This window comes from Antedon bifida, chromosome 4 (genome assembly GCF_963402885.1).
Source record: "Antedon bifida chromosome 4, ecAntBifi1.1, whole genome shotgun sequence".
Taxonomy (NCBI): domain Eukaryota; kingdom Metazoa; phylum Echinodermata; class Crinoidea; order Comatulida; family Antedonidae; genus Antedon; species Antedon bifida.
Window position 1 is genome coordinate 24,251,189 of NC_136229.1, and position 24,664 is coordinate 24,275,852.

Genomic DNA, 24,664 nt, shown 5'->3' on the forward strand with positions numbered 1-24,664 from the left:
CAATGCCTTTGTTATTGCAGCACAGTACTGTTCATTTAACAAAATGTCGTTCTTGGAAGCTGTTTTTGACTGTAATTTATCGAGTCTTCTCATCGTCTTCTGCGTGGTTTTAGTGACAGTGCGATATATAAACTCACCTAAAAACTTGCCACCAGGACCATGGGGATTCCCCATAATTGGTATAGCACCTCGATTGGGCAAAGAAGCATACCGTACATTTGCATCGTGGGCTAAAGATTATGGCAGTATCTTTACTATACGAATCGCAGGATTGAATGTTGTAGTACTTAATGATTTTGAGGTTGCGAAAGAAGCATTCATAAAGAATGCAAACGTCTGCTCGGATCGACCTCATCTACCTGATCTCAAAAATGGGTATTCGATTTCAGGTAGGCCTACGTAGAACATACCTTTTTCATACCCATGATGTTGATAACCAGAATTGCGACGGATAATTGGAACGCTCGATTGGTCATCAAAAGTTTCCTAAAGTAGTCTACCCGGATCAAAACAATCGACCAAATAAAGCATTAGTTATGAATAAGAAATAAGCCAAACAATAGAAATAATACGTTTTTACGTTACGTCATAGTAGTGAGAACCAAGAGTATTACTTTTTATATATTAGCCTTTGTTCATTTTATATAATCATCATCAATTTAGTTCCATAATTTATTTTCATTTTAAAAGGAAGTTTGGTGTTTGAAAATGGACCTGTATGGAAAGAACGTCGGCGATGGGCGCTTAGAGCTTTCCGGAACTTCGGTGTCGGAAAACGCAGTCTAGAAAATCGGATAAACGAGGAAGCACGATACATGTGTAACGAAATCGAAAAGAAAGCAAATACGTCATCAACCTTTGACCCCTGCCATTTTATCAACAATGCTGTGTCTAATATCATCTGTTCTATTAGTTTTGGCCAGAGGTACGAGTATTCAGACGCGGAATTTAAAGTTTTGCTTGAATCACTGAGCAAGGTGTTTGGGACTATCAGTCAAGTTTCTCTATCCAACTGTTTCCCATTTCTGTGGAATACACGGTATAGATCGAAGGAACGGAAGTTAATAGCGACTGTTAGAAATTTCATTGTTGAGATAGTGGATGAACATAAATCAACATTTGATCCGGAAGATATTCGAGACATGATTGACCATTACATTGCCGAAATCATTCGACAGAAGTTAGACAAGAAGGAGGTAGTCTTCGATTCAGGCGTCATTTGGAGAGGTGTGCAGGATTTATTCCAGGCTGGTACAGAGACTGCTACAACGACTACGATGTGGATTTTACTGTATCTGTTAAATTATCCTGAAGTTTATCAAAAGGTACAATCCAATGATAGGCGTATTGCTTTATTTATCTTATTCGTTACGATTTTCATGTAATATATCTTATTATTTAAATTCCATCTAATCTAAAGTAATATTAAAGAGATACAAAAACAGAATATTACGAAGAGAGATGTATAAAAAATTGAATTGAAAAAAAAAACTGAATGAATAAAGGTAGTGGTTAACCACGAAAGATAAAAACAATATTTCATCTAATCTTTTTAGGCACAAAACGAGATCGAAAAAATCTTGGGCAGAGATCAAACTCCTAGCTGGTCTGATCGAGATAAACTACCGTATGTCAACGCTATGATTATGGAAGTCCAGCGCCATGCAACGGTAGCTCATAGTAACGTCCCCAGATGTACAACATCAGCGGTCAAGATAAAGGGATATACAATTCCTGCAAATACTCGATTTATTTTAAATTCCTGGGCTGTGCACCGTGATCCAAAGTTCTGGGAAAATCCCGAAGAATTTAATCCAATGCGGCATCTTGAGGAAGATGGAAAGACGATCAAACAGAATGAAGCGTTTATTCCTTTTGGAATAGGTTTGTATAAGTATAATATAGTATTTGTATAGATATAATAGATTACAACGAACGCACTTATTGCGTGATGGGCCACCCGAACTGTCGCTGGTGATTGGTCAACTCACTACGTTACGTCTACGTCGTCGCGTTGCGTTACGTCTAAGTGAGAACCAACCTTAACTATTGGATTATCGTTTTACAATTCGAAAAACCGACATTCTTATATAAAGTAACCGAAAGTTTCAGGTAACAGATACCGTGTACCACTAACCACAACCAGCTTTTAATAAATGATATAACTTGCTTTTATTTCATTCATTTTAAGGTGATCGGATATGTATTGGTCAACTTCAAGCAAAGATGGAAATCTACTTATTGACAATTAACCTTCTTCAGAGGTTTACCTTCAAAGTGCCTGAATCTCAATCTCCTCCTTCTCTTAACGATGTTACCGTCGGCATCATTAGGATGCCTAAACCGTATGCTATGACCGTAGAGAAGAAATAAACGTTTGCACAATCTGTGGGGAGATGTCTCTAACAATGATGATGCTTCGGCTGAGAAAACCACCTTTTGTAACCAAACAAACATCTGGTGTTGGAACTTTAATCCCGAGTCCAAGATGACCGAGACATAACCGGACGAGGTATCATCATACAGTACTTCAGTTTAGATTTTTTGTTCCATGGATGGTTTTTCTTTTGGTAATTTTTACCCACCCCCACCCCTGTTTCTACGGCGCCTTATATCTCGTGATATTAGGCGCTATATAACTCCAGAATACTAAAGATTTAGGTTTCACTAGAATGCACTCAAAGCATCATGCGATATATAGTAGAAATAGAAAGGATTTTGTAAACTAACACTTTAATTTTCACAAAAACATGGTAGAATCAGCGAAGAGTGAAATTAATCTTCCCTGAGAAGTTTACCGAGACAAAATCTAGTTGTGTTTCCAAAGAATAAAGGTCACAAGTACATAAGAACTCAATAGCACGATAAACAAAACGACCAACCTGATTCACAGTAAATACAATACTGTATTCACTCACAAAGAAAGAACATTAACTTCTCATGCAAATTATAGTAGCTTTTGTTAAGTCGTTTTATTCTCTCCCTTTTCAGTGGTCTACTGGTTTGTATATCAAGCGACTCAGCCGTTTGCAATGATTATATTGCTGCAAGGATTTTCACTTGTACAAAAGACTAATATGAGAGGTGACGGTAAGCGGAAAACCGCGTAGCTTGCCCTAAGCTCTATCCATCCTGAACGCGTTTTGTTTAAATGCTCATAAATATATTTATCATTTTTTCATAAAGGTAAATTGTACTTAACGCGCCAACATCCTACTTAACGCGTCAACATGCTACTTAACACATCAACATGATACTTAACGCGTTTATGTCAACGTCGTCACCGGAAATTAACGCGTGAACACTCAAAAGGTTCTCTACGCGAACATTTTTACTTAAATCTGGAATAATCAAATTTCGGTACAAACAACAAACAGTCCTAATAAATAAAACAAACATGGTAATTATGTTACTTCTGGGTTTAGTGTATTTTACGAACAAAATGATGTACATTACTTCTATTACACATTAAAATCCAGCTCTATATTATTTACAAAACACACACGTTCTTAAATCAGGGAAGATTGAAATTCTGTGCAGAATTTAAAATTTGAAAAATAAATTTACTTTTATTTTTTACAATAATAACGAGTTGCATGTATCTGTTTACTAGTGCAATTAAATCAACCTTTTAAATGTTTGGTATTTCAATTGTAAATAAAATTACCTTTTTCTGGTAGAAAGTGATAATATACAAGAAAAAAAAAGTTTTATACTATGGAAAATAAATGAATAAAATGTATTTTCCAATTATAAAACAGTTATAAGACTTTATGTGAAGAACAAATCATTATTAAGGTTGGTCGAAAATGGAGTTGATAAAACAAAATGAACCATGGAACATATTTTAAATATAATATGACGATTAATGCAGTATGTTAAAGATATTACTGCAGTATCTTAACAATAAAATGCAAACCAAGGCTATAAAACAATCGCCTAAGTTAAACCTACATGTCGCTCAAATGATGTACTGCAGTAAAAAGTAGCAACAGTACCTGTACTGCAGTAAAGAATAGCAACAGTACCTGTACTGCAGTAAAATGTAACAGAGATAACTGTACTGCAGTAAAGAGTAACAGCGGTAACTGTACTGCAGTAAAGAGTAGCAACCATACCTGTACTGCAGTAGAAAGTAGCAGCAGTACTTGTACTGCAGTAAAGAGTAGCAACCATACCTGTACTGCAGTAGAAAGTAGCAGCAGTACTTGTACTGCAGTAAAGAGTAGCAGCAGTACCTGTACTGCAATAAGAGTAGCAGCAGTACCTGTACTGCAGAAAAGAGTACATGTTTGTTTAATACATTTACAATGTAATAAACTGCAAATTTGTAATAAGATTGAGTGAAAAATAAAAGAAAATCTATTTAAAAAACAACAAAACCTCTAATTAAAAAACAAAATGTTTTTGGCCTTTTTAAAGTGATGGGAGTATTTACAAAAATCTTATTTCGCAATATATCGCCTTTTTCTCAAATTTATAGAAACATTAATCTAGAATGTGGTTAGATTAAATAAACTCCTCTTTTTATTTACATTTAAAATAACGTAAGATGCAGATGAACTTTGACATTTACTTTTTGTACATAATGTATGTTATCAGTAGACAAAGTGTTATGCTTTGCTTTTAAACTTTTTTTAGTCATATGTAATGGATGGTATAATGGTGTAACTTAGTTTCTGTATATATATATATATATCCAAAGATCTAGACATATTTACTTTTCTATTTAACTTTTTATGCATTAAATCTTGATTCTATTTCCTTATTAAAACATGTTTTAACAATTTCTGATTGTAATTAAATAGCTTGCTCTGCACTGACGTTATTTTAATAAAAGCTACCTAGACGTAAAAAATGTCATTAAAATTGCTAATTTCTGTCAGATAACAACTGTGCTCTATACAAATAATTATAAATAAAGTATACTATGGTAACTGGGTTGGCGACATGTTTAGAGTTGGACTGCTAACTGTGCTATCTGGACCAGTAACAGATGAACTTCCACTTGGGTTCCTTGATGGTACACCTAAAAAATATATATAAAATCAAAATAAATTTTTTGTTTGGTAAAAACTGAAAGCAGTTGAAATTAGTTTACTCAGCCAAAATGGCATGTTGAAAGGTTGATTTAAAAAGGAGGAGAGACTCGCGCTATCAAAAGATGATTGCGAGGGCGCCCCGCAATCATTTGATATTCATTTGTATCAACATCACAGGCACGGAATAATATTGTTATTTATACAAAAATTATGATACTTTCTCTGGCTTGACAGTTTTCATTGGTGTAATGTTGCCGGCTAAATTTTCAATTATTCTCAATTTCTTGAGTCCAGATCAATTATTGTTCATTGTTTTATTTATTTTTAGTTTTTTTCCTGTGAAAAATTGTTGGGTCTTAATAGGAATTTTACTGAATTCAAATCTTTGATGCCATTTTTTGGGACATGTTTTGATTATTTTGAGTCTAAAATAGTAAATATTGTTACCTGCAGGTTTCAGCACCAAATGATTGAGTAGATCAGACAGCGATACAACACCAACTAAATGGTCTTCATTATCAACAATAATTAAACGATGAACCTAAGATGAAAAAACAGCTAGTTAGAAAGATAAACAGTAATAAAAGTATTTATATATTAAATTTAATAATAAAAATAATAATAATAATGTAAATATTAAATATTAATTATCTTAAACAAATGACGACCATAGATAGATAGATAGATATAGAACATAATAAAGTGATTAGCACTTTTAATGGTGGATGGGCTCCATCTTTAAAATGTGTATAAAACATGACACATTGTCATACATATGCCTTCAGAAGCCCTTTTAGTATTTTTTGCTTCAGATCTACTATTCCAACTTATTGAAATCGCAGCTAAAACAAATATTTATATTAATTTATTCCTGCCAAAAAATGGTCAGAAAATAAAATAAACTGCCCCAAGAAGTTATTGAAGCCACTATTAAATAGTGAACAATTTAAGGAAATCATTAGAAAACTATTTAATAAGTATTTAATAATTAAGTACCAAGTAAGTAACAAGTATATGCTTTTCATCTACATTTAAATTCACAAGTCTACATATTGAAGGCACTAATAGTGATCAATTTGAGGAGATAATCTCCAATATTAATAAACCACTACCCCAAGGCATCATTGTCAGACTTCCTAGAGAAGTATTTAAAATCTAAGTAATACCAAGTAAGACAGTACTAAGTACTAAGTAATACCAAGTAAGACAGACCTCTGCTTTAATAATCTTTTCAATGATAGTCTCTAATGATTCATTAGCTTTACATTTGGCCACTCCTTCAAAATACGTTTCCCTGTGTTTTAAAGCTTGTTCAATCGTCACGTCTAGGTTGTTGTATGTCTTCTCTGCAGCAAGATTCTGAGAACAAAATAGTGATAAGGTAGAGTTAAAAAAAGAGTCTTAAAAATGTAAGGAATGGGATTTTAAACTTGTAAAATTAGTCCATAAAAAGGATTGATTTATTTTGAGTTAAGCCTTGTCTACACTATCAAACTTCAGTGAAGAAAAGAATGTGATGTGCCCATATATGGACATGATGTCATATCACTACCATGTTTGGGCATATCACTACCATATTTTTGTCAAACTAATTTGATAGTGTAGACAGACCTTAAATGTAGTGTTTATAAATTAGCCTAGTGTCGCACTGTACAATTGTTCTACTCTGCCTCCAAAAATGGAGCAATGCTTTCTCGAATAGTTTAGAACCTTTTATCTTTCACCTCATGAAAGTATTTGTACCATTTCACTCGAAACATTCATTATTTGTATATTATTCTACAAGAATGGGCTAAACTCAAATACATGTATATTGTTAAAAAATAAATTATAATGTATAAAGCAGAGATAAAATAATACACAGATATAAATATGAGCAATGGCGTATAAAGGGAATACATTCAGGACCAAACAAAGTGTCCCTTTAAATAGGGGTGTACCCTAAGACGGGTTATAGTGTTGATCATGATGATTCTTGCTCCTTTTGTGGAAAAAATAACCCCCCCCCCCCCCCCCACCCCTTAAAAAAACTCAAAGTATTACTTACAATAACATCAAACTTGGCATAGATATCAACAATTCTGTTATTTTCATCTACAACTGGCAATGCTGAGACCCTTCTTTCAACAAATGTATTTAATGCTGTGATTAAAGGAGTGTCTTTCCTCGCCTAAGGTAGTCAAGAAAATGTACACAAATTTATTTTTTAAAACATTTATTTTCTTCCATAATCAAGTTTTTGTAAATTTTGAAGATACAGTATCCATCAAATAATCTATTTCCATTTCTAACATGAAGACAACATAATTTACAGAAAGCAATTAAATAAATTAAAACATTACCGTTGCAATATTTGAGTAAGTTCCAATCCCTAAATCTTTAATACTCTTCTTTAGTAAAGCTGGACGTTTAATCTCGGTTTTCTACAAAAAATATTTACCATTATCACAAACAACATTTTTTTAAATATCATGTAAATCTAAAAATGTTATTATTATTATTATTATTAAAAATGTAATTACCAAAAAAAGACCAAATTTAATTGATCATAAACCAATTTTTTTTTGTAAAAAAGGTTAATACTAGAAGTACTGTACACCATGCAGTTAACGGAGCAAAACCAATATTCCAAATACAATTCCTATGTTTGATTATGTAAATAACCAACTAAGTGGACTGAGGATCTTTTGTAATGTGCTGTTTGAACACTATGTAAAGCTCTGGCTACACTATCAAACTTTATGTGACAAAAAAATGTGATGTGCTTATAATTATATATGGACACAATTGATGTCATATCACTACCATATTTGGGCATGTCACTACCATATTTGGACACATCACACTATTTTTCCAACCTAGTTTGATAGTGTAGACAGAGCTTTAGTGACCAATTTATATTTTTGTTTACGATTAATTTTATTTAAAAACAAAATTTAATGACAAAAAAGATCAACTTTTCTGAACCATTCTCAGGAACAAATGAATAAAATTAACAGAACAAAAATTTTCAGTCTTTGTTACTAATTGTTAAGTATTTCCGGTCACCCTTTGGTGCTTTGTATTTTGTTAAGTTGTTAATTTTATTCATTCAGACTGGTTCCATGATGGTTCCGAAACGTCATTAAATTTTATTTTAAAGTTATTGTACATTGTAAACATCTCTTAATTAATTTTATACTAAGAACAAAAAACATGCACATTAGAAAAAGCATTTTTGTCTGCAAATTTAAGTAATTATATTCTAATTACGAATATTAAATCAGCTAAATGAGCTAAGTTGTAAACTGAGCTAGTGACGTTAAAGCTCTGTTTACACTATCAAACTTCATGTGTCAAAAAAATGTGATGTGCCCATATATGGACATGATGATGTCATATCACTACCATATTTAAGCATAGCCATATCATACCATACCATCTACCATATATGGGCACACACAAGGCTTAATAAACTGTACTCATTCTCATTATTAACTTGTCCGCCTTCTAAAATGCAAGAATTAAATACAGTTCTACTATAAACACATTTCAGAATATTATAGTTTTCTATTTTCTATTTATTGTGTTTGTATTTTTAAATTTCTTGTTTTGTTTATGGTTTTGTTACCTGGAGTGAGTGAAGGTTTTAGCCTACAGTATATTCTCCCCCAGGGTTATTATTCATTTGTAACTAAATAAATATTATTATTTGTTTTCCTGAAGAACTGTGGATAATCAAAATAAATTTAAAATAGATGATTGTTTAGATAATGCTCTTACTTTTATATTTACATACAGTCCTACACAACTAACCTAATTTGAATATTATTTAACATAATAACGACAGGTGTTATATACAAGAAAAAAAAACAATAAAAAACTAAATAAAGATAAATTAGTGAGTGAGACGGCAAACTTATAACTGTTAGCTCCATGCTCAAACCAAAGTTGAATCCTGCACACTTAAACGTACTACCTTTTTATTGGAAAATAAATACTTGATACTGGACACATCAATTTTAAAAAGACGTTCTCTCTCATAAGAACTATGATCCTATAAATTAATATATTTTGTAATACTGTAATTGTATGATATTATTTTGGTAAATTTTTTCAACTTCATTTGTAGGAATATATACTGACTTGCCTTAAATGTGTTAAATTTTTATAATTAAATAAATAACCAATTTAACAATAAAAGGCAGCTTCTTTTATTGTGGCAAAAAAAGAATATCTGAAAAAATTATTGAAATGTTTATCTTACCAAAAGTGAGAGAAACTTTAGGATGCGTTTGTGAGTAAGAATGTAAATAACGTTGCCAGTGGTTTTATCCAGAACTGGTAAACGATGTATCTTTTCTTGTATTAACATACGCACAGCTTCAAACAAACTATGCAAAAAAAGAAAAAAAGATTAAAAATGAAGGCAAGTTAAACATAGAAACATAAAGAGTTGAAATAAGATAAGATGGACATTCACTTAGTAACAAAAATGAGCTTGAGAAATGTATACATCCTAAATAGAAGAAGGGCATGTGGCGCAGTGTGTTGGACGTTGGACTACTGATTGCGAGTTCAAATCTTGTCACATTGCTTGTGTCCTTAGGCAAGACACTTTATGTTTACCTTTCTCCACCCAGGTGTACAAATGGGTACCTGGTATAGGTCAAAACACACACTGTGTTGATTACGACTGCACCATTATGGGAGTATGTTTCCAGACGTGTTTGACATTACCGGAGTAACAATGTGAAGAGCTTAGAGGTTATAAAGCATATGGAGCACATATGAAAACACTGCGAAAACATATTTAAAAATGTACTACCATTGTATACATTTTAAACAATTAATAGTGTACTCTGTATATGAATACTAATACATAATCTGGTGATGTTTAAATGGTGATAGAGAACATTTTGATAAACAATACAACACTACAGTATGTTGAAATATCAACAATTCTTTATCAATGAAAACAAATTGTAGTTACTGCAGTAGAATGATTTGGTGACATACACCTTACCTTGTGTCCGAGTTTGTGTATACTAAAGATTTATATGCGCCGATGCTACTCAAAACATCTAGAAAAACAGGAGTAAAAATCAAATTGAAATTCAAGACTGAGTGGAGACTAACCTTGCATCCGGGTGTGTGAACACAAGAGGACGCTGTTTGACTTTCAGCACATCTAATGAAAAGGAAATGGTATGAATGAAATGACGTTACTATAAATCACAATCATGCACTAATACAGTATTAACACACAAAGACGTATTGTCACCCAAAACATGAAAAATAAAGATGTATAAAATCAAAATTTGAATAGGCCATTTATTTTTAATCAAGTTATTCACTTTTCCCACAAACAAAAATGGTGTTTAAGTTAAATTTAACCAAAAACCCATTAATTCAAAACAATGGGCTTTCAGTTGACAATTGTCTTCTACATTACAGTTTTATCAGGTAAATTGTTTTTCAATCCAATACTTGGTCCGGGTAAAAATGGCCTGTTCATCAATTATTTTTCCAGGGGACAATATATCTTTAAAACTATGATCAAATATGGGTGTAGTCATGAATGATGGATCTGGGGAGTGTATTTTCTTCTCACTATTTATTCTACCCAGTCTAACGATATTTCAAAAGCCTTTTTAGCAAGGTTGACAATCTCACAGTACTAAAACGTCTTTACATTTACTGTACACCAATCCAAGTTTGTAGTTGTACATGTCATGGCGCAATGGTAAGCGATCTGGACTAAAGGCTATTTCACACCTGTTCCGGCATGGTTCCGGTCCAGTGCCGGCAAATCAAATCAAACGTCAATGTTTCATTTTCATGATGCTCCACACGACTATGCGCCAATTGGTATGAACGTTTGTGAAAAACATTGTAGTCGATTTGATTTTCTGCCACCGGACTGGAACCGTGGCGGAACAGGTGTGAAAACTCTGATTATGTCAGCCATGTGCGTCTACAGATTCTATATGTTCATTCGTCTTACTGTTGGAAAAAAAGAGCTCTACAAGGAGTAGACACAGTAAAGCTGATGACAGTGGTGGATCAAACAATTTAAAATAGAGAGGCCTCGGTGATAAAAATGGTTACATGAGGTGCAGAACTTAACCTAATATCCTATATTTTGCATTGTAATGTAAAAAATGTAGCGTACTTGGATACGCCTATAGATTAGGAACGATAATGGAGCTTCAGTTATATGCCATTACTAATGCTAAAACTAATAAAAGGGCAGTTATTTGGGAAAACAAACAAAAATAAGGTCTGAAGCAGTCAAACAATTGTTCAGGTTAAATAAATTTGTGAACAATTTCATGATTCTGCAAGTACAGCACAGTTTATGTATGAGTAACCCGGCTGCTGGTCATTGCAGAATTGAGAAAAACATATTTTATAAATATGGTTGATTGAAGGTTAAATCAACACTAAAAAATGCATTTTTAATAAGATTTTCACCTCTCCATGTTGCTATCTTATGCTCTTCCAACTTGTCCATTTTTTCCTGTAAAAGTTAGTTAAAATATGTATAAAGATTGGAGAAAATCCAATAAATTAGTTATTCAACTTTAATAGATTAAAAACATGAAAACAACATAATAATAAAATAAGAGATGTTTTGTCTCCCATAAAAAATACAGTTGACCAACAATAAAACTTTATATTTAAATCAACTAAAACCGAACAAAAATAATGTTTTTTATCTGACAAATTAACATTGTCTGTTCTGGTTGACTATTCAACCCGCCCTCCCTAAAATTACAGTTTTTCAGGTAAATAATTTTGTCAAAGTGAATAATTAAGTGACATTAATTAATTAATTGCATATTTAGGGGGATTATATCTGTTAAACATTACTTACATATGGTGATGTATAATAGTACTGCAGTATACTGATAAAATCTGTTATAGTTAACATTCCTAAAAATACAAAAATTGAAAGATATTCACTTTTATAACTAATAAAATTTATTTAGTATGAAGTACAAATTACGTCAGAGTAGGGCAAAACATGTGAACAATTAATTACATTTACCAAAAACAGTAATAAAAGTAATACAAAATGTCTTTTTATTTATAAATTTTATATTAAAACAATTTATATTTATATTTTTTTATTCTATAGAACAATATGTATTTTGTCTGTTCTTCGATGTTGTGTGTAAATTGATTTTTGCTGTTGATGGATATGATATAATTTCATTTAAGTATAATTATATATTTTTGTATAATTCAACCCAAAAGTTGCAATAAAAGTATTTTATCGTTATCATTAAGTATTTTCAAATTAAGGATGAAAGTTACCAACAAAATCCTGCTTAGCACTGTCCCACAATGGAGCTGCTCGTACACCATTGTAAACTAAAGCATAAAATGCTTTCTTTACCTACAAAAACAAATGATTGTAGTAGATAATCAAGACTATCAATGGCTTCACCATAGTTTATTTGCCAAATTATATTTATTTTATCTAAATTATATATCTATATCATAATTCTGACAAAATTAGATTGAAAATTGTTTGCAGCAAAATTACAGTAGTACTTTAAAATGGCAATGCACTCATTTCTTGGGTGGGTTTATATACCACGTAATGGGCTAATAACTGAGACCCAAAATATATGCTGCACAAAATTATACCAGATATGAGCCTGGGCTTAAAAGCCTCAAAGTGGGCTTATAACTGAGACCCAAAATATAGAAGTTGCCCTAATACCCACATATGCTGTACACAATTATACCAGATATGAGCCTGGGCTTAAAAGCCTCAAGGTTGGCTTATACTAGAGAAACGTATACCTACCAACAGCTGGGTATCGAAAACAACAAGTTTAGAGCTTGTAGGTATGATTTCATAGCATTTATGTGCCTTCATAAAACGAACAAACGTAAGTTCCTCTTCCTCTGTAAATTTGCAATTCAAAATCTTTGTTTTATTTTATTAATCAAAATGCAAAAAAAAAAATAAAAGCAATATTTGCAGTCTGTAAATTAGCCAACTATTAGATTTCATTCTCATAGCCTGAGTTGATGATAGTTAATATAACTCAAAGAACTAAATGATACATGGTCAGAAGAGGTTCTAAGAAGCTAAGGAATCATGTCAAAAGTATTCTACTGCAGTTACTGCAGTAACTACTTGTTGATACTCTTTATTCTATAAATGAAATTTATTTCTTTTTGGGGGAAATTATACACACTGATTATGAAGTGACTCGGACTGGCTACTCATAAACGTCTACATTGGAAGAGTCAAAAACAATATTGCAGTAAAAAATGTAGAATAACTTTGACATGATCACTAAATTGTACAGAGAGCCCATTAAATATATAGTTTGCAGATGTATTTTTCATCAGAACCACAAAGTGAACCAAACATGCAGCATTATTTCTATCTTTTTTTAAGCACAGTATGTGCTATGATCAAGACGGGCTTGGTTCTCTTTGGGAAACTGTTGACAGAATGTTTCTGCACTCTGGGTAATTACAAGGCGACTACAGTAGAAACATATAAGAGGACACCTTTACGTCCCATTTAACCCAATTTTCCCCCAGACGAATTTGTTTGCGCGAAAAGAAAATGTCAGCTTATATACATGTATAGAGAGGGATTTGGAAGATGAAAACATGAATACGCATGCATATAAGCTGATGCTTTTAATTCGCGCGAACAAATTCACCTAGTGGAAAATCTTTAGTGATTTCTTCCCACAGGAGGGGTTCTACTGTTTGTCTGGATTGATCAGATATGACCTGTTGCTTAAACTTGTCACCGTTTCTATTCAAACAGTGCAAGAGTTTGAGCAGTTCATGGGAGACCTTTCCAATGCCTCAACTGTTAGCTGCAGTTTTCAATAAAGCAAAGCTTGATGTCGTAGCCTAGAAAATCTATCTTTCGTTTGTGGGTATGGTGATATGGTGGGATATCATGAGAAACAATAGTCCACCATAATACTCACTCAAGATAGATCCTTGGCTAGACATATTATATGATGGCTAGTAAAGCACACATAAAAGTGGGCAATAAAAAAAAATTTAATTCATGGAAATTCAATTTTATGGAAATATACAGAAAATTAGATTAGAAATTGAATATACAACAAAATATGATATAATATAAATTAAATTGTTACTACTGTACTGTATATCCTCAGGTATAATCCCACTTCAGGTGTAATCTTAGCTACTTTACAGCATGTCTCAGACATATCCCCAGGTATAGTCCCAGTACTGACGTTTGGTCTGGATGTAGGCCTCTATCTAGTCACACCAACAAAAGTCGGTCCAAATTCGTGTTCTATGGGGAAGGGGGTGAGATTATACCAGAGGATATACGGTGTAGTGTGATTAAAAAAATCAACAATGTTTTTAGCATGCATGTAAACAAAAGGTTGAAATGGAAGGCAAAAGCAGCTGCAAAGTGTGATAGTGCAAACATATTAAAAAAGATGAAAGAGAAATGCTATTAGTAAAAAGAGTATATAATGGAGAAAGCTGTATGCTTTAGCAATAGACAGCACTGTACTGAAATGGAAGGCCCAACATGGAAGAACATTAAATTCACAAATTAATAAGTGGGTTTATTATTTGTGGTACTATCATTTCTTTCTGTCTCACAACACCACATTAAATAGTGGTTGGTATACCATGGTAGCATCATGTGATGCTTGGCTTTTACAAATACAACCAATGAAACTGGTTGGTACACGGTGGTACAAATATACAGTACCAACACCTGTACAAACATCAACAACCTGTTCTGAGAATATGTAGGCTGTATGTAAAATGTATTCTGTGCAGTGCATACACCAGAATAACATCTGTGATAAAGGCTGGAAGATTGTGTTAACAATAGAGCAAGATCCATTATATACTCTTTAAAATAAAGTTAAAGCCACCCACAAATTCACATTATATAATTGGCTTGCTATAAACATACAGTATGGCTAAATTAGTAAAGTTTAAAAATGGTATTAATAATGTATCCGGTGTATGACTCGAACAATAGCCCATATTTCTAGTAGTATGATTTAGATATTGTGGTGAATCCAGTTGTGGTGAAAAGACAATCCCACAAATCATGCTACACACAGGATCAACATCAAAAGTCTTATCCAAAGGATGGTGTGTTTACAGTAGTTGGCAGGTAATACACAGGAAATAAGGAAAATTTTAAGTCAAAAAGACAAAAAATGATTTGACCTGGATGTTGGTGATAACTAATAATTGTTGTAATTGGACAAATTAGGTTAATTAACATTGTACATATGTAACATTCTTTTTAGAATATACTTATTTAACTTGAAATACAAACGTTTGGTAAATGTTCATAATACAGGAGGTTATTTTACTGAAATTGAGAAACATCTTTTAAGGGGCAAAAAAAAAAGATTCTAGGACAACAACCACCTTAGTATTAAGGTTAGTTGGATACAGTAGTTTTCCTGGGAGTAGTTGTAGGTGGGGGAGTGGATAGAGAAGTGCCTCAGGGTTGTTCAGGGGATAACCACAAGTTATCTTTTCATTTTCTTCTGAGTGTTTACATATTACCTGAATCTATATCCATTCTGTCTAATGAATATTCTGAACTGGAGAACTGAAATTACAAACAAACATTTCTACAATGAGCAACAGAGTGAATGCAGTTATTACAGCAGTAATCAGATGTGCTGGACACATTATTTTTTCCCAACGTGTTAAGGCAGAAATCATGAATAATTCATGAGCAATAATTATTTTCTATGATAAAGATAGCTGACCTATATCCTAAATATAACTGAACCTAACCCTCTAAATATGATCTCTCTCCCCTAAAAAAACAACAATAAAATCAATGGCATCAATGGATTTTGAACCATTCAGCCAACTGGCTTGCAGAAACCGTTGACATATTTGATTTATGTTCACGCTTATAGCGCCCACTATTATTTATGCCATAGTCAATGTTGTGCATCTCGGCCTTTAAACATGTTGGGAAAAGAAATAATGCGTACTGGATGTGGACAAGGTGAAATCTGTGGGTTAAACTTTAGTCATGACAAATGCAACAATACAAGTTCAACAACTGATCTTAAGAAGTATGCTTGAAAATTAGTATGAATTAAAAAGAAGTCGTAAAATGTGAATAAGTGTCCGGTGCTCAAATTGTTTATAACCAACCCATCAATCAACTTGTACAATGAATAACAATTTTTAATCAATCAAATACAATGATAATGAAAATCCATGTTATAATTAAAACATATAGATAGTCTGTGTTGAGGAGGCAGAACATTAATACTATACATTTAATATAAATTAGTACCTGTATGAGGTTTATACCATCAATAATGTTATTGGCTGCCTGTAAAATTGAACTTTGAACATGGCCAAGGTATGCAATATTTTCACATGAAAATGTCATGTTCATAGTCAAAAACCTGTCATTATACACAGACACAGATGTCAGATGATTTTAACCTTTACCACCTTAATAGATGTGGCAAAATATTTTCACAAGATCCCTAAATTTGTTGGCGAGTTCTGTTGAGCATAGGACACTTATTCGCATGTTTACGACCAATCATGAGTATTAAACTTGATAACACTATAATACTGAAAAATAATCTAAAGAGCTGATGCAAGCAAAGCAGGTAAAAGGGAGAAACGGACTGTTGATTGTTGTCATGGTTACACTGACCTTTCTTTCTCACATAAGATTCAGAATATGATCTCTGGAATGGTAAAACGTTTGTTAATTTACATGAACTTATTTAGTTTTTGTATAAATTATTCAAAATCTCAAGCGAGAAAGAAAGATGCTAAAAAAAAAATAATGCATAATTTTCAGCTTTAGTAATTATAGTTGGTAATTTCATTAAAATTAATTTTCTTTACACTATCTCTAAATAATGTAAAATATTATATTATAAAATTAAATTTACAAAAATTGTTTTTATATTACTATGAGATTACCATTGTTCTACCAAAATAATGTTTTAATGTAATTATAGGCAAAAAATAAGGAAGAATAAAAAATTTTTTATAATGAGACATTTTAATAAGAACTGGAATAATCTGAATCTAAAGTATGCTTAAGGAAAATAGGTAAATGTATAAAATAAAATAATAAAATTACAAATAAATGTACAGTAGAACCCCTATTAAGAGGACACCTTTAGGACCCATCTGAGTGTCCTCTTAATACTATCAGTGTTAAACAAATGTTTACACCTTGCTTGTTTCGTGGGAAAGTATCAACTGAACTCAACTCAACTACGTCGACATAAGCCCTCCGAGATTAACCTTGACCTCAAATGACAAGTGCACACAAAATGTTGACATAAGCTTAGTTTCTATCAGTTGCTTTCAGTTCCTCTCAGTTGCTTTCGGTACCATACCACAATACCTCTTAATGTATGCAACTGAAAACTTTGAATAGCATCAAAAGTGCAGTAAAAAACAGTAGCGATCAATTTGATTTTTCAATATAAGCACTCGTGCATGGTTCCTACGCAACTGCACATGTTATGGTAACCACGACTAGCTACAATGAATACAAATGGTATAAGCGCTCGTTCATTAGTTCCGTTCAGACGCTCGACATAAGCGCTCGCTCACTAGTTCCATTGCTTGACAGCGCTTTTGTGCAACTTGTTTCTTTTAGTTGAGTTGCGTTAAGTTCATTGTAGACATAAGCGCAACTTAATAGAGGTATCCCACAGGAGGGGTTCTACTGCATCTAGGCTAGAATAGCTTACAGGGTGAAAAGGTGTACTGAAGGGGTCCTCTTCAGAAAAATGCCTGGCTCTGGACCATTGCTGCTGAGGCCTTCGTCGTTCAGGCTCGGTTACATACTCACGCATCCTCATGGCTGCAAAGTAGTTGCGAGGCGAACCTTTAATTATTTTGATAGAGAGATGAAGGAAATGATATGATGAAAATACATGATATAGGCACCACATGTGATGCTGTATTACACAATTTTCCATGATACTGAAACAAATCATCATAATATGTGGAGATGAGAATCGGGTGGTTGTGTTGGATGAGGACGAGATGGATGGGCCAAGTCTAATAAAAGGTTTTCACGTATATTTTAACTAAACCAGTTCAACCAGAGAATGATTTTTATACTAAAATAATCATAGCAAATAGTTGTTTAAAAACACGACAATTTAAGAGTATAAGAGCATGAAAGGAAAATAAAAAATATAAATAAGAAGCATCAAACAATATTTTATGCTAAAAAAAGTTATTTTAAGCAGCCTCATTGAAATAAAAAAAAGTATAGAAATATTTATAATTTGTTTTGTATAGTATTTATTAGCCATTCAATATGGATGCCATAAAAACGTATTACCTTTTTAAAAACCTGTATTTATAAAGAAGAAATAGCTAAGGGATCATGTAAAAATTATTCTACTGCAGTTTACAACAGTACATCTTTTAAATACTGAAATAATGTATGATTTTAGTTTGTTTCAGTGTATACTGTATATTTATCAAAAAAAAAGAGCTTGCTAAATAATTATATGAACAGGATTTAAAAAGTTTAGAATAAAATGTAGTAACTCTAGTATAATAATTTTGACATGATCACTAAATGCTTTGCATCGTGTGTTTTTGCCTTGTGAAGAATACTATTTTTAAAAAATGAAAAAAAAAGGGGGGGGGGGGGCGATTATTTCTGCAAGTGTTTGTAAACAATATCTTACCAACAGACTTGCTCTGGGCTAGTGTGGCTTGCATTGCCCTTCCTGGACTTGTGGTTGACTCTTGTGCCGGCCCACTATGCCATCGCCGTTTAGTTGACTAAAATAAAGAAGTATAAATAAGTCACTTTAATTTCAATTTCAGAAACATCAACTCATATTTTTTATTAAAATATTTTATATAAATTTTAAATATTTTATAGTGTTTTTTTTGGTTATTTTAGTTTTATTTGAATAATCTTTAAAAATAAAAAAACTGTTTGGCAATGAGACTACATACTAACCAACACTTATTTGCATATTCATTATATTAAATTTGCATATTAAGCATTCATATCAGGATATTTTCAGATGGTTCACATGATCTCTATCTTAAAATGCGCATGCTCTTTGTGGGCCCGATAATGTTTGATTAACTACACCTACCTCCTATATCCAAATAGCACCATGATGAAAGCAAATAAAATTGGGGGAAAAATAAATATAACAAAATATTTAAAACTGTGACATAAAGAAATACAAAGTGATATAACAATTAATTATACTTTTTTTTTCTAGAGACCATGTCAAAAGTATTCTGCTGCAGTTACCGCAGTAATAATTACATTATGAAATACTGTACTCTTTAAATAATGCTAGTTTGTTTTAAGGTACTGTATTTTTCTTACATAATTAATATTATACAAACTTCTACATTGAAACATACTAAAATCATATGTTACTGCAGTAATCTGCAGTAGAATAATGTTGCCATGATCTCATAAAGATTGCACACTTTATTTTTCTCTTGTGGTACATGAATATCACAGGTATACTGAAAGGGCGATCATGAGCCTTCCACTAATGATCAATCAATAATAGACTTCCTATGTGATAGGCCAAATCACTTCAGACGCTTATCTATAGTAGTGTAGTGGGAACAACGTTTTACTAGGGTATTACCCAGAGACTCGGGTTCTTCATTAGGTCAATAATAAAATCATCTAGTCTACATCCCTGTTTTGTTGATATACCTATTTAAAAATTGGCCTAATAAAATTGTATGCTTTCATTTACAGTAGACTTTCAAGTCTGTGTTTATTTTCTTTGTGTTAGTACGCCAGGCAGTCGACGTTTGGTTTTTTTAAATCTGAATATGAGTTCATGTACAGGATCATATACATATGAAATGCCATATATGCCAACATTTTTTTTTACTAATTTCGGTCTAGAACCTGGGCTAGCTTTAATGCTGAAATACATAACAAGACAAGATCACTGATCATGCATTGAAGAATTAACATCATGCTTTATGAGGAAAACATACACCAAACAACGTTCACTCAAAATAGACAACATTCACTTGAAATAGACAATGCTCACTTGAAATAGACAACGTTCACACGGAATGCACAGTTTACTTAAAGACCCCTTCCCTGCAATTTTAGACGTTTTTTGGAAAATAATACATATATATCACTTTAAAAACATTAAACTATGTCATTCCTTGTCTTAAATGTACGTTTTATGGTAAATTATGATAAAAAGTGAGAAACAATGCACTACCTAAGTAGCTCGCGGCGATCGACCTCTCGTGGACGGTCTTAGGCCTAGCCTAGCTAGGCTTAGTTTTGTAGGCCTAGCTGGTAAACATCGGTAACGTACGAACATCGTAAGCTAGCTATATACCTAGCCTGACGTTGTATAGTTGCTGCATTAATTGTCTTTCTATTTTTGCCAGACTCCGTTGATACAAATTGGGGAAAACCCGGTATTTTCGCTGAAAGTTAGGAGTCTTCCATTTGTTTTGGCCTCACGATCGATCGAAAAGTGGGCGAATTACAGGTGAAAAACAAAAATATCAATCCGCGCGCAATGCATTTTGGGATTTATAGCGGGCCGCTATAATTATTAGAATCGACTTATTTTTCACATTTTTAACCGTTTAAAGACGAAAAAAGTTATCGCAATAGGACCATATAGTATTATTTTTACATTAAATATAGTTTGTGATCTTAAATTAGATCTAAAAAACGTAGGGAAGGGGGCTTTAACAGATACAAGCAAAAGATAACAGCTTCTAATGAAAGAGATACAGTATACAGTAACTTTACAAGGAAATAAAACATTTCATTTGTTGTTGTTTATCAGAAACAAGATCGCTTGGTGTCTCTCTCTATGGAACACACTTTCTCATGTGTGTATAGTTCTTGTCTTAAACACAACAGTGATCGGCAGTAAACTACTACCAGACATTACAGTACACACCAATATTTTGTGTTTTAATATCTCGGGTATTGGTTGATGGCCAGCAACAGTCCAAAATAGACGTCTAGCATTGATATACAGTAAGACCTCTATTACTCCACCACTTTAATACTGCATTTCTTCAGGAGATATGGTACAATTGATGGCCAAAATACATGTTTAGTGTTGATGCAACACTAAACACACCAATGGTATCCACTTTGACATCGCATGAGATTGGTTTTGATAGCTCACCAGAAATATTTCAAAACAGTTTGCCTTGATACACTAAGACTTCTACACACCAATGGTTTGTACAACTTTGACATGAGATTGGTTTTGATAGCTCACCAGAAGTAAAAAGACACATTTTGACTTGATAGAGTAAGACTGTAACACACACCAATGGTTTGTACAACTTTGATACTTTTTAGATTGGTTTTGATAGCTGGTGAGAAAGAGGACAAAAGACATCAATCCTTACTACAGCACAACTGCTGTTAAGACAATTACAGGCTGTCTCACATTTGGATGAAGCCATTGGATGAGGGCAAACTGTTCAACACTCAAAGAGATCAACTTCTTGTCTTGGTTTGTTTCTGATACACATTTTCTCTGCCATCACAAATGCAATGTCTATCAAAGCATCTTGCAGGGTTTAGAATTCCAAACAAGATGCAACTGGCCTTTAGCATACAAGAACTGTTAGTCAATTTGGAAGCATTCTCTTAGTTTCTTTAAATTACAACATTCACTCCAGTCACAGAGCTTGAGGATTGATAAAATGTAATTGTTCCATAAATAATTTATGCATTCTGCATACTTTTATTTACCTAAAATTACTTGGCAATAAAAGTATTTTTCTGGTTCTGAAATTATCAGAATTTAAAAATACTTTTCAATTTCCTCATATTGTGGGCAACATGCTAAAAACAAATAAAACTTGGGTTAAAGGGAGTGACGAGGAACAGGGTCACCATACTGTGCTCATTACTGTACACATGAAGCCATGTACAATTAGTACAATACAAAATGCATAGGAATTTTAAATCATCTTTCAAAGCTTCATGCAGAATAGTAGACGTCAAATGGACTACCTCAATCCGACTCTGAGATCCACTTTCACTTCGTCTGAAGATGAGTCTGTTTCCGAGACGAAATGGAGCTGCGGATAGTTCTGGTATCTTGTCCCTTGTTGACTCGGGCAATGCAAGGGACGTGGGAGTGGCTACTTTACGCTTTATGACGGGTGGCGGGTTGATTGTAAGTAAATCAACACTTAAGTTCTTGTTCGAGTCCTAATTTGGACAAAATCAGGTGATTGTAAGTAACAATTTATCTACTAAATGTTGACACGAAATTTGAATAACCACTTGTATATTAAGTCAATAATCAAACAAAATAATATGTTACAACTTTCTATCTCCTACACTGATAACTGCATTAAACAAAACATTGCAATGGACGTTTTGGAATGAAATGAATGTTAATAATGTCACCCATATTAACATTAGCTGATATGATGTTATTTCACACATAGTAATGAAAATGAAAAAACATAGAAAACATGAATACTGTTACAATCCAAATATGTATTAAGAAATATAGAATTGATGAAATTACCTTAACTGTGGAACAATACAAGATCACATGCGCAAACATACATTACGAAATTCACCAAGAATGGTGCTCACACAAAAACAGAATGTATTGAAAATTTAAAATAAAACTGATAAAATCATGATTGAGAACATTAAAAGGAAAAGTATAATGAGCGGAATTGAACCCAGGACATTTTAAGCTTTAAACATAAAAAACACCAAGCCTGTGCCATTATTTTGGATAGGTTCTGAAAAGCAAGACCAGTGTTGTTACAATGAGGTTAATACACACAAAAAATACTGGGAGTATCACAAGATTTGAACATATGCCCTTGAAATTAAAAGGCAAACAAAAAACACCAAGCTACAGCATCACTTTTTACTTTTTTTTGTAAATGTTATCCCAGTGTCGTTAGAATGAATTTACACACGACCGTGCTTGTGATAAAAACGCAAATCGAATAAATTTCAAAGTGCGTTTATAACGTCAAGCAACTTACGGACTTGTAAAGCCCCAGCTTGGTGGTATTGCTAGGAAACGAGAAACGCCTCCCCTTAAAATTATCACCCACCATTGCACGTGGCGATGACGAGCCGCTACTGCTACTACTACGAGACGTTCGGCTCGATGACATTTTGGTCCCATCTAACTCATCTGTCTCAAGCAGAGGCATCGCAAACGAGCTCAGGTCCTGCAAACAAAATGTACAAATTGTGATTATTATAAAAAAGTCAATGTTAAAATACACAATATAAAATGTTATGAAATTAGAATTATTAATTTTATTACAGTATAATATTTCCCCTTTGTCTGGAAACAGCAAAATCTTTTTAGCGATGACATTTTTAATAATGTTTTTTTCCATAAAACGACCAAAATAAATATAAGTAGATTTCAAATCGACAAATCTACATATACAGACTCTGAAATTTGAATAACATCTGTAATTAAACAGAGGTAACGTTGAGGAGATTGACAGAAGAAACTGCCTACTGTAGCTATTATAAACAACAACATACTCACAGATGAGTTCAATGGACCCTGCCACAAGGAAAGTTTAAACAGCGGCATAGCAAATGTTCTAGTAGTCAACCGCGATACAATTTCCAGATTTACAGCAATCAGATGTTAACACCGTTAATTTTAAATTTAAATACTCTTCATATATTCAAATCAAAGTCATTTTGCAAACAATTTAAATTCTAAAAATAGTTTCAGAGAACAAAATCTGTCATTTCACTCTTCTTACACGGCACTGTATGTAGTATGATCACTGAATGTATTATGTTATGAACTTATTATAAGCTGGAGACCCTTGGAATACCAATTTAAAAAACAGATTGATTGGTTTATGCAATCAAGAATGTATTACATAACAATGACCTTGATTGGCTAAGTAGTGACATAGAGGTCAAGCAACCCTAGATTGCAGACCATTGACCTCAAACTTGACATTTAAGTAAAGCCAGTTAATATTATTAATGAGAATTGTATGTTGAACTCATCTACAACATTTATTAAACATGACATGAGACGTATAACACTTTATTTTGAATCAACAGACAGACTTACATAACATATCAGTAGATACCAAGAAACAGTAAATAATTAATAATTAAACGAAAAAATGGAAGACATGGAACAGGTAAAATACAGTAGCAGTACTTTAACAAAATTGTAATTTTTATGAGTGTGGCATACTGGCATAGTTACAATCCAAAAAGATAACAATTTTAAAGAGGAAGAGCAATTTGTTGGATTGTAAAACATACTGTACATTCTGTCCCCTTTCATATTTGGAAGTTGTTCAAAACTACACAACACCTATTGTTTGTTGGTACTGACTTATAATAATTAAACCTTGATAAATAATTAAAGTCACAGACCTTGAAGACCTATAGATGCACTTGGTGTGGACACCAGCTGTCTTGACAAATATTCTCCTAGGCACTTTAAAACAGTCAATGTCATGAACACAAGACAGTTGAGACCTCAATGTCATGGACAGTAAAGTCTAAAGTGAACATTGACCAGTGGCTGGACTGCCAAGGTCATTACCATGGCTATGTTTTTAAGTTATCAGTCCTATGTAAACCAACCATC

At 32.8% G+C, this 24,664-nt stretch overlaps 2 protein-coding genes across 13 annotated transcripts in view; one reads left to right on the forward strand and one right to left on the reverse strand.

Annotated features, from left to right (window-relative positions):
* LOC144840751 (cytochrome P450 2U1-like) lies at positions 1-3,420 on the forward strand. Its single transcript, XM_078696763.1, has 4 exons — positions 1-389; positions 691-1,325; positions 1,557-1,884; positions 2,192-3,420. The coding sequence occupies exons 1-4, from the start codon at positions 44-46 to the stop codon at positions 2,371-2,373; spliced, it is 1,491 nt and encodes a 496-aa protein (XP_078552889.1). The 5' UTR covers positions 1-43; the 3' UTR covers positions 2,374-3,420.
* The window catches only part of LOC144840750 (5'-AMP-activated protein kinase subunit gamma-1-like), a 24,599-nt gene continuing 3,339 nt past the window's right edge, over positions 3,405-24,664 (reverse strand). For 2 of the 12 annotated variants that reach the window (XM_078696752.1, XM_078696754.1), the window contains exons 3-19: positions 23,061-23,252; positions 22,057-22,257; positions 18,737-18,833; positions 17,780-17,916; positions 15,591-15,636; positions 12,844-12,944; positions 12,345-12,426; positions 11,902-11,960; positions 11,499-11,544; positions 10,161-10,212; positions 9,289-9,415; positions 9,001-9,078; positions 7,385-7,465; positions 7,090-7,212; positions 6,255-6,401; positions 5,490-5,583; positions 3,405-5,029 (exon numbers count right to left, since the gene is read on the reverse strand). In XM_078696752.1, coding sequence (XP_078552878.1) covers positions 4,929-5,029; positions 5,490-5,583; positions 6,255-6,401; positions 7,090-7,212; positions 7,385-7,465; positions 9,001-9,078; positions 9,289-9,415; positions 10,161-10,212; positions 11,499-11,544; positions 11,902-11,960; positions 12,345-12,426; positions 12,844-12,944; positions 15,591-15,636; positions 17,780-17,916; positions 18,737-18,833; positions 22,057-22,257; positions 23,061-23,252 — 1,764 coding nt within the window. In that variant the 3' untranslated portion in view covers positions 3,405-4,928. Of the gene's footprint in view, positions 5,030-5,489; positions 5,584-6,254; positions 6,402-7,089; positions 7,213-7,384; positions 7,466-9,000; positions 9,079-9,288; positions 9,416-10,160; positions 10,213-11,498; positions 11,545-11,901; positions 11,961-12,344; positions 12,427-12,843; positions 12,945-15,590; positions 15,637-16,719; positions 16,754-17,779; positions 17,917-18,736; positions 18,834-22,056; positions 22,258-23,060; positions 23,253-23,350; positions 23,519-23,584; positions 23,738-24,664 lie in introns of those variants that run through there. The other 10 variants (XM_078696751.1, XM_078696756.1, XM_078696750.1 and 7 more) reach the window with 10 other exon arrangements.

Bases quoted from the DNA above. Each gene is read 5' to 3' on its own strand.
- LOC144840751 (XM_078696763.1), top strand. From the start codon at position 44: ATGTCGTTCTTGGAAGCTGTTTTTGACTGTAATTTATCGAGTCTTCTC. The intron at 1,326-1,556 runs GTACAATCCAAT...TAATCTTTTTAG, and splicing joins ATCCTGAAGTTTATCAAAAG to GCACAAAACGAGATCGAAAA. The intron at 1,885-2,191 runs GTTTGTATAAGT...ATTCATTTTAAG, and splicing joins GTTTATTCCTTTTGGAATAG to GTGATCGGATATGTATTGGT.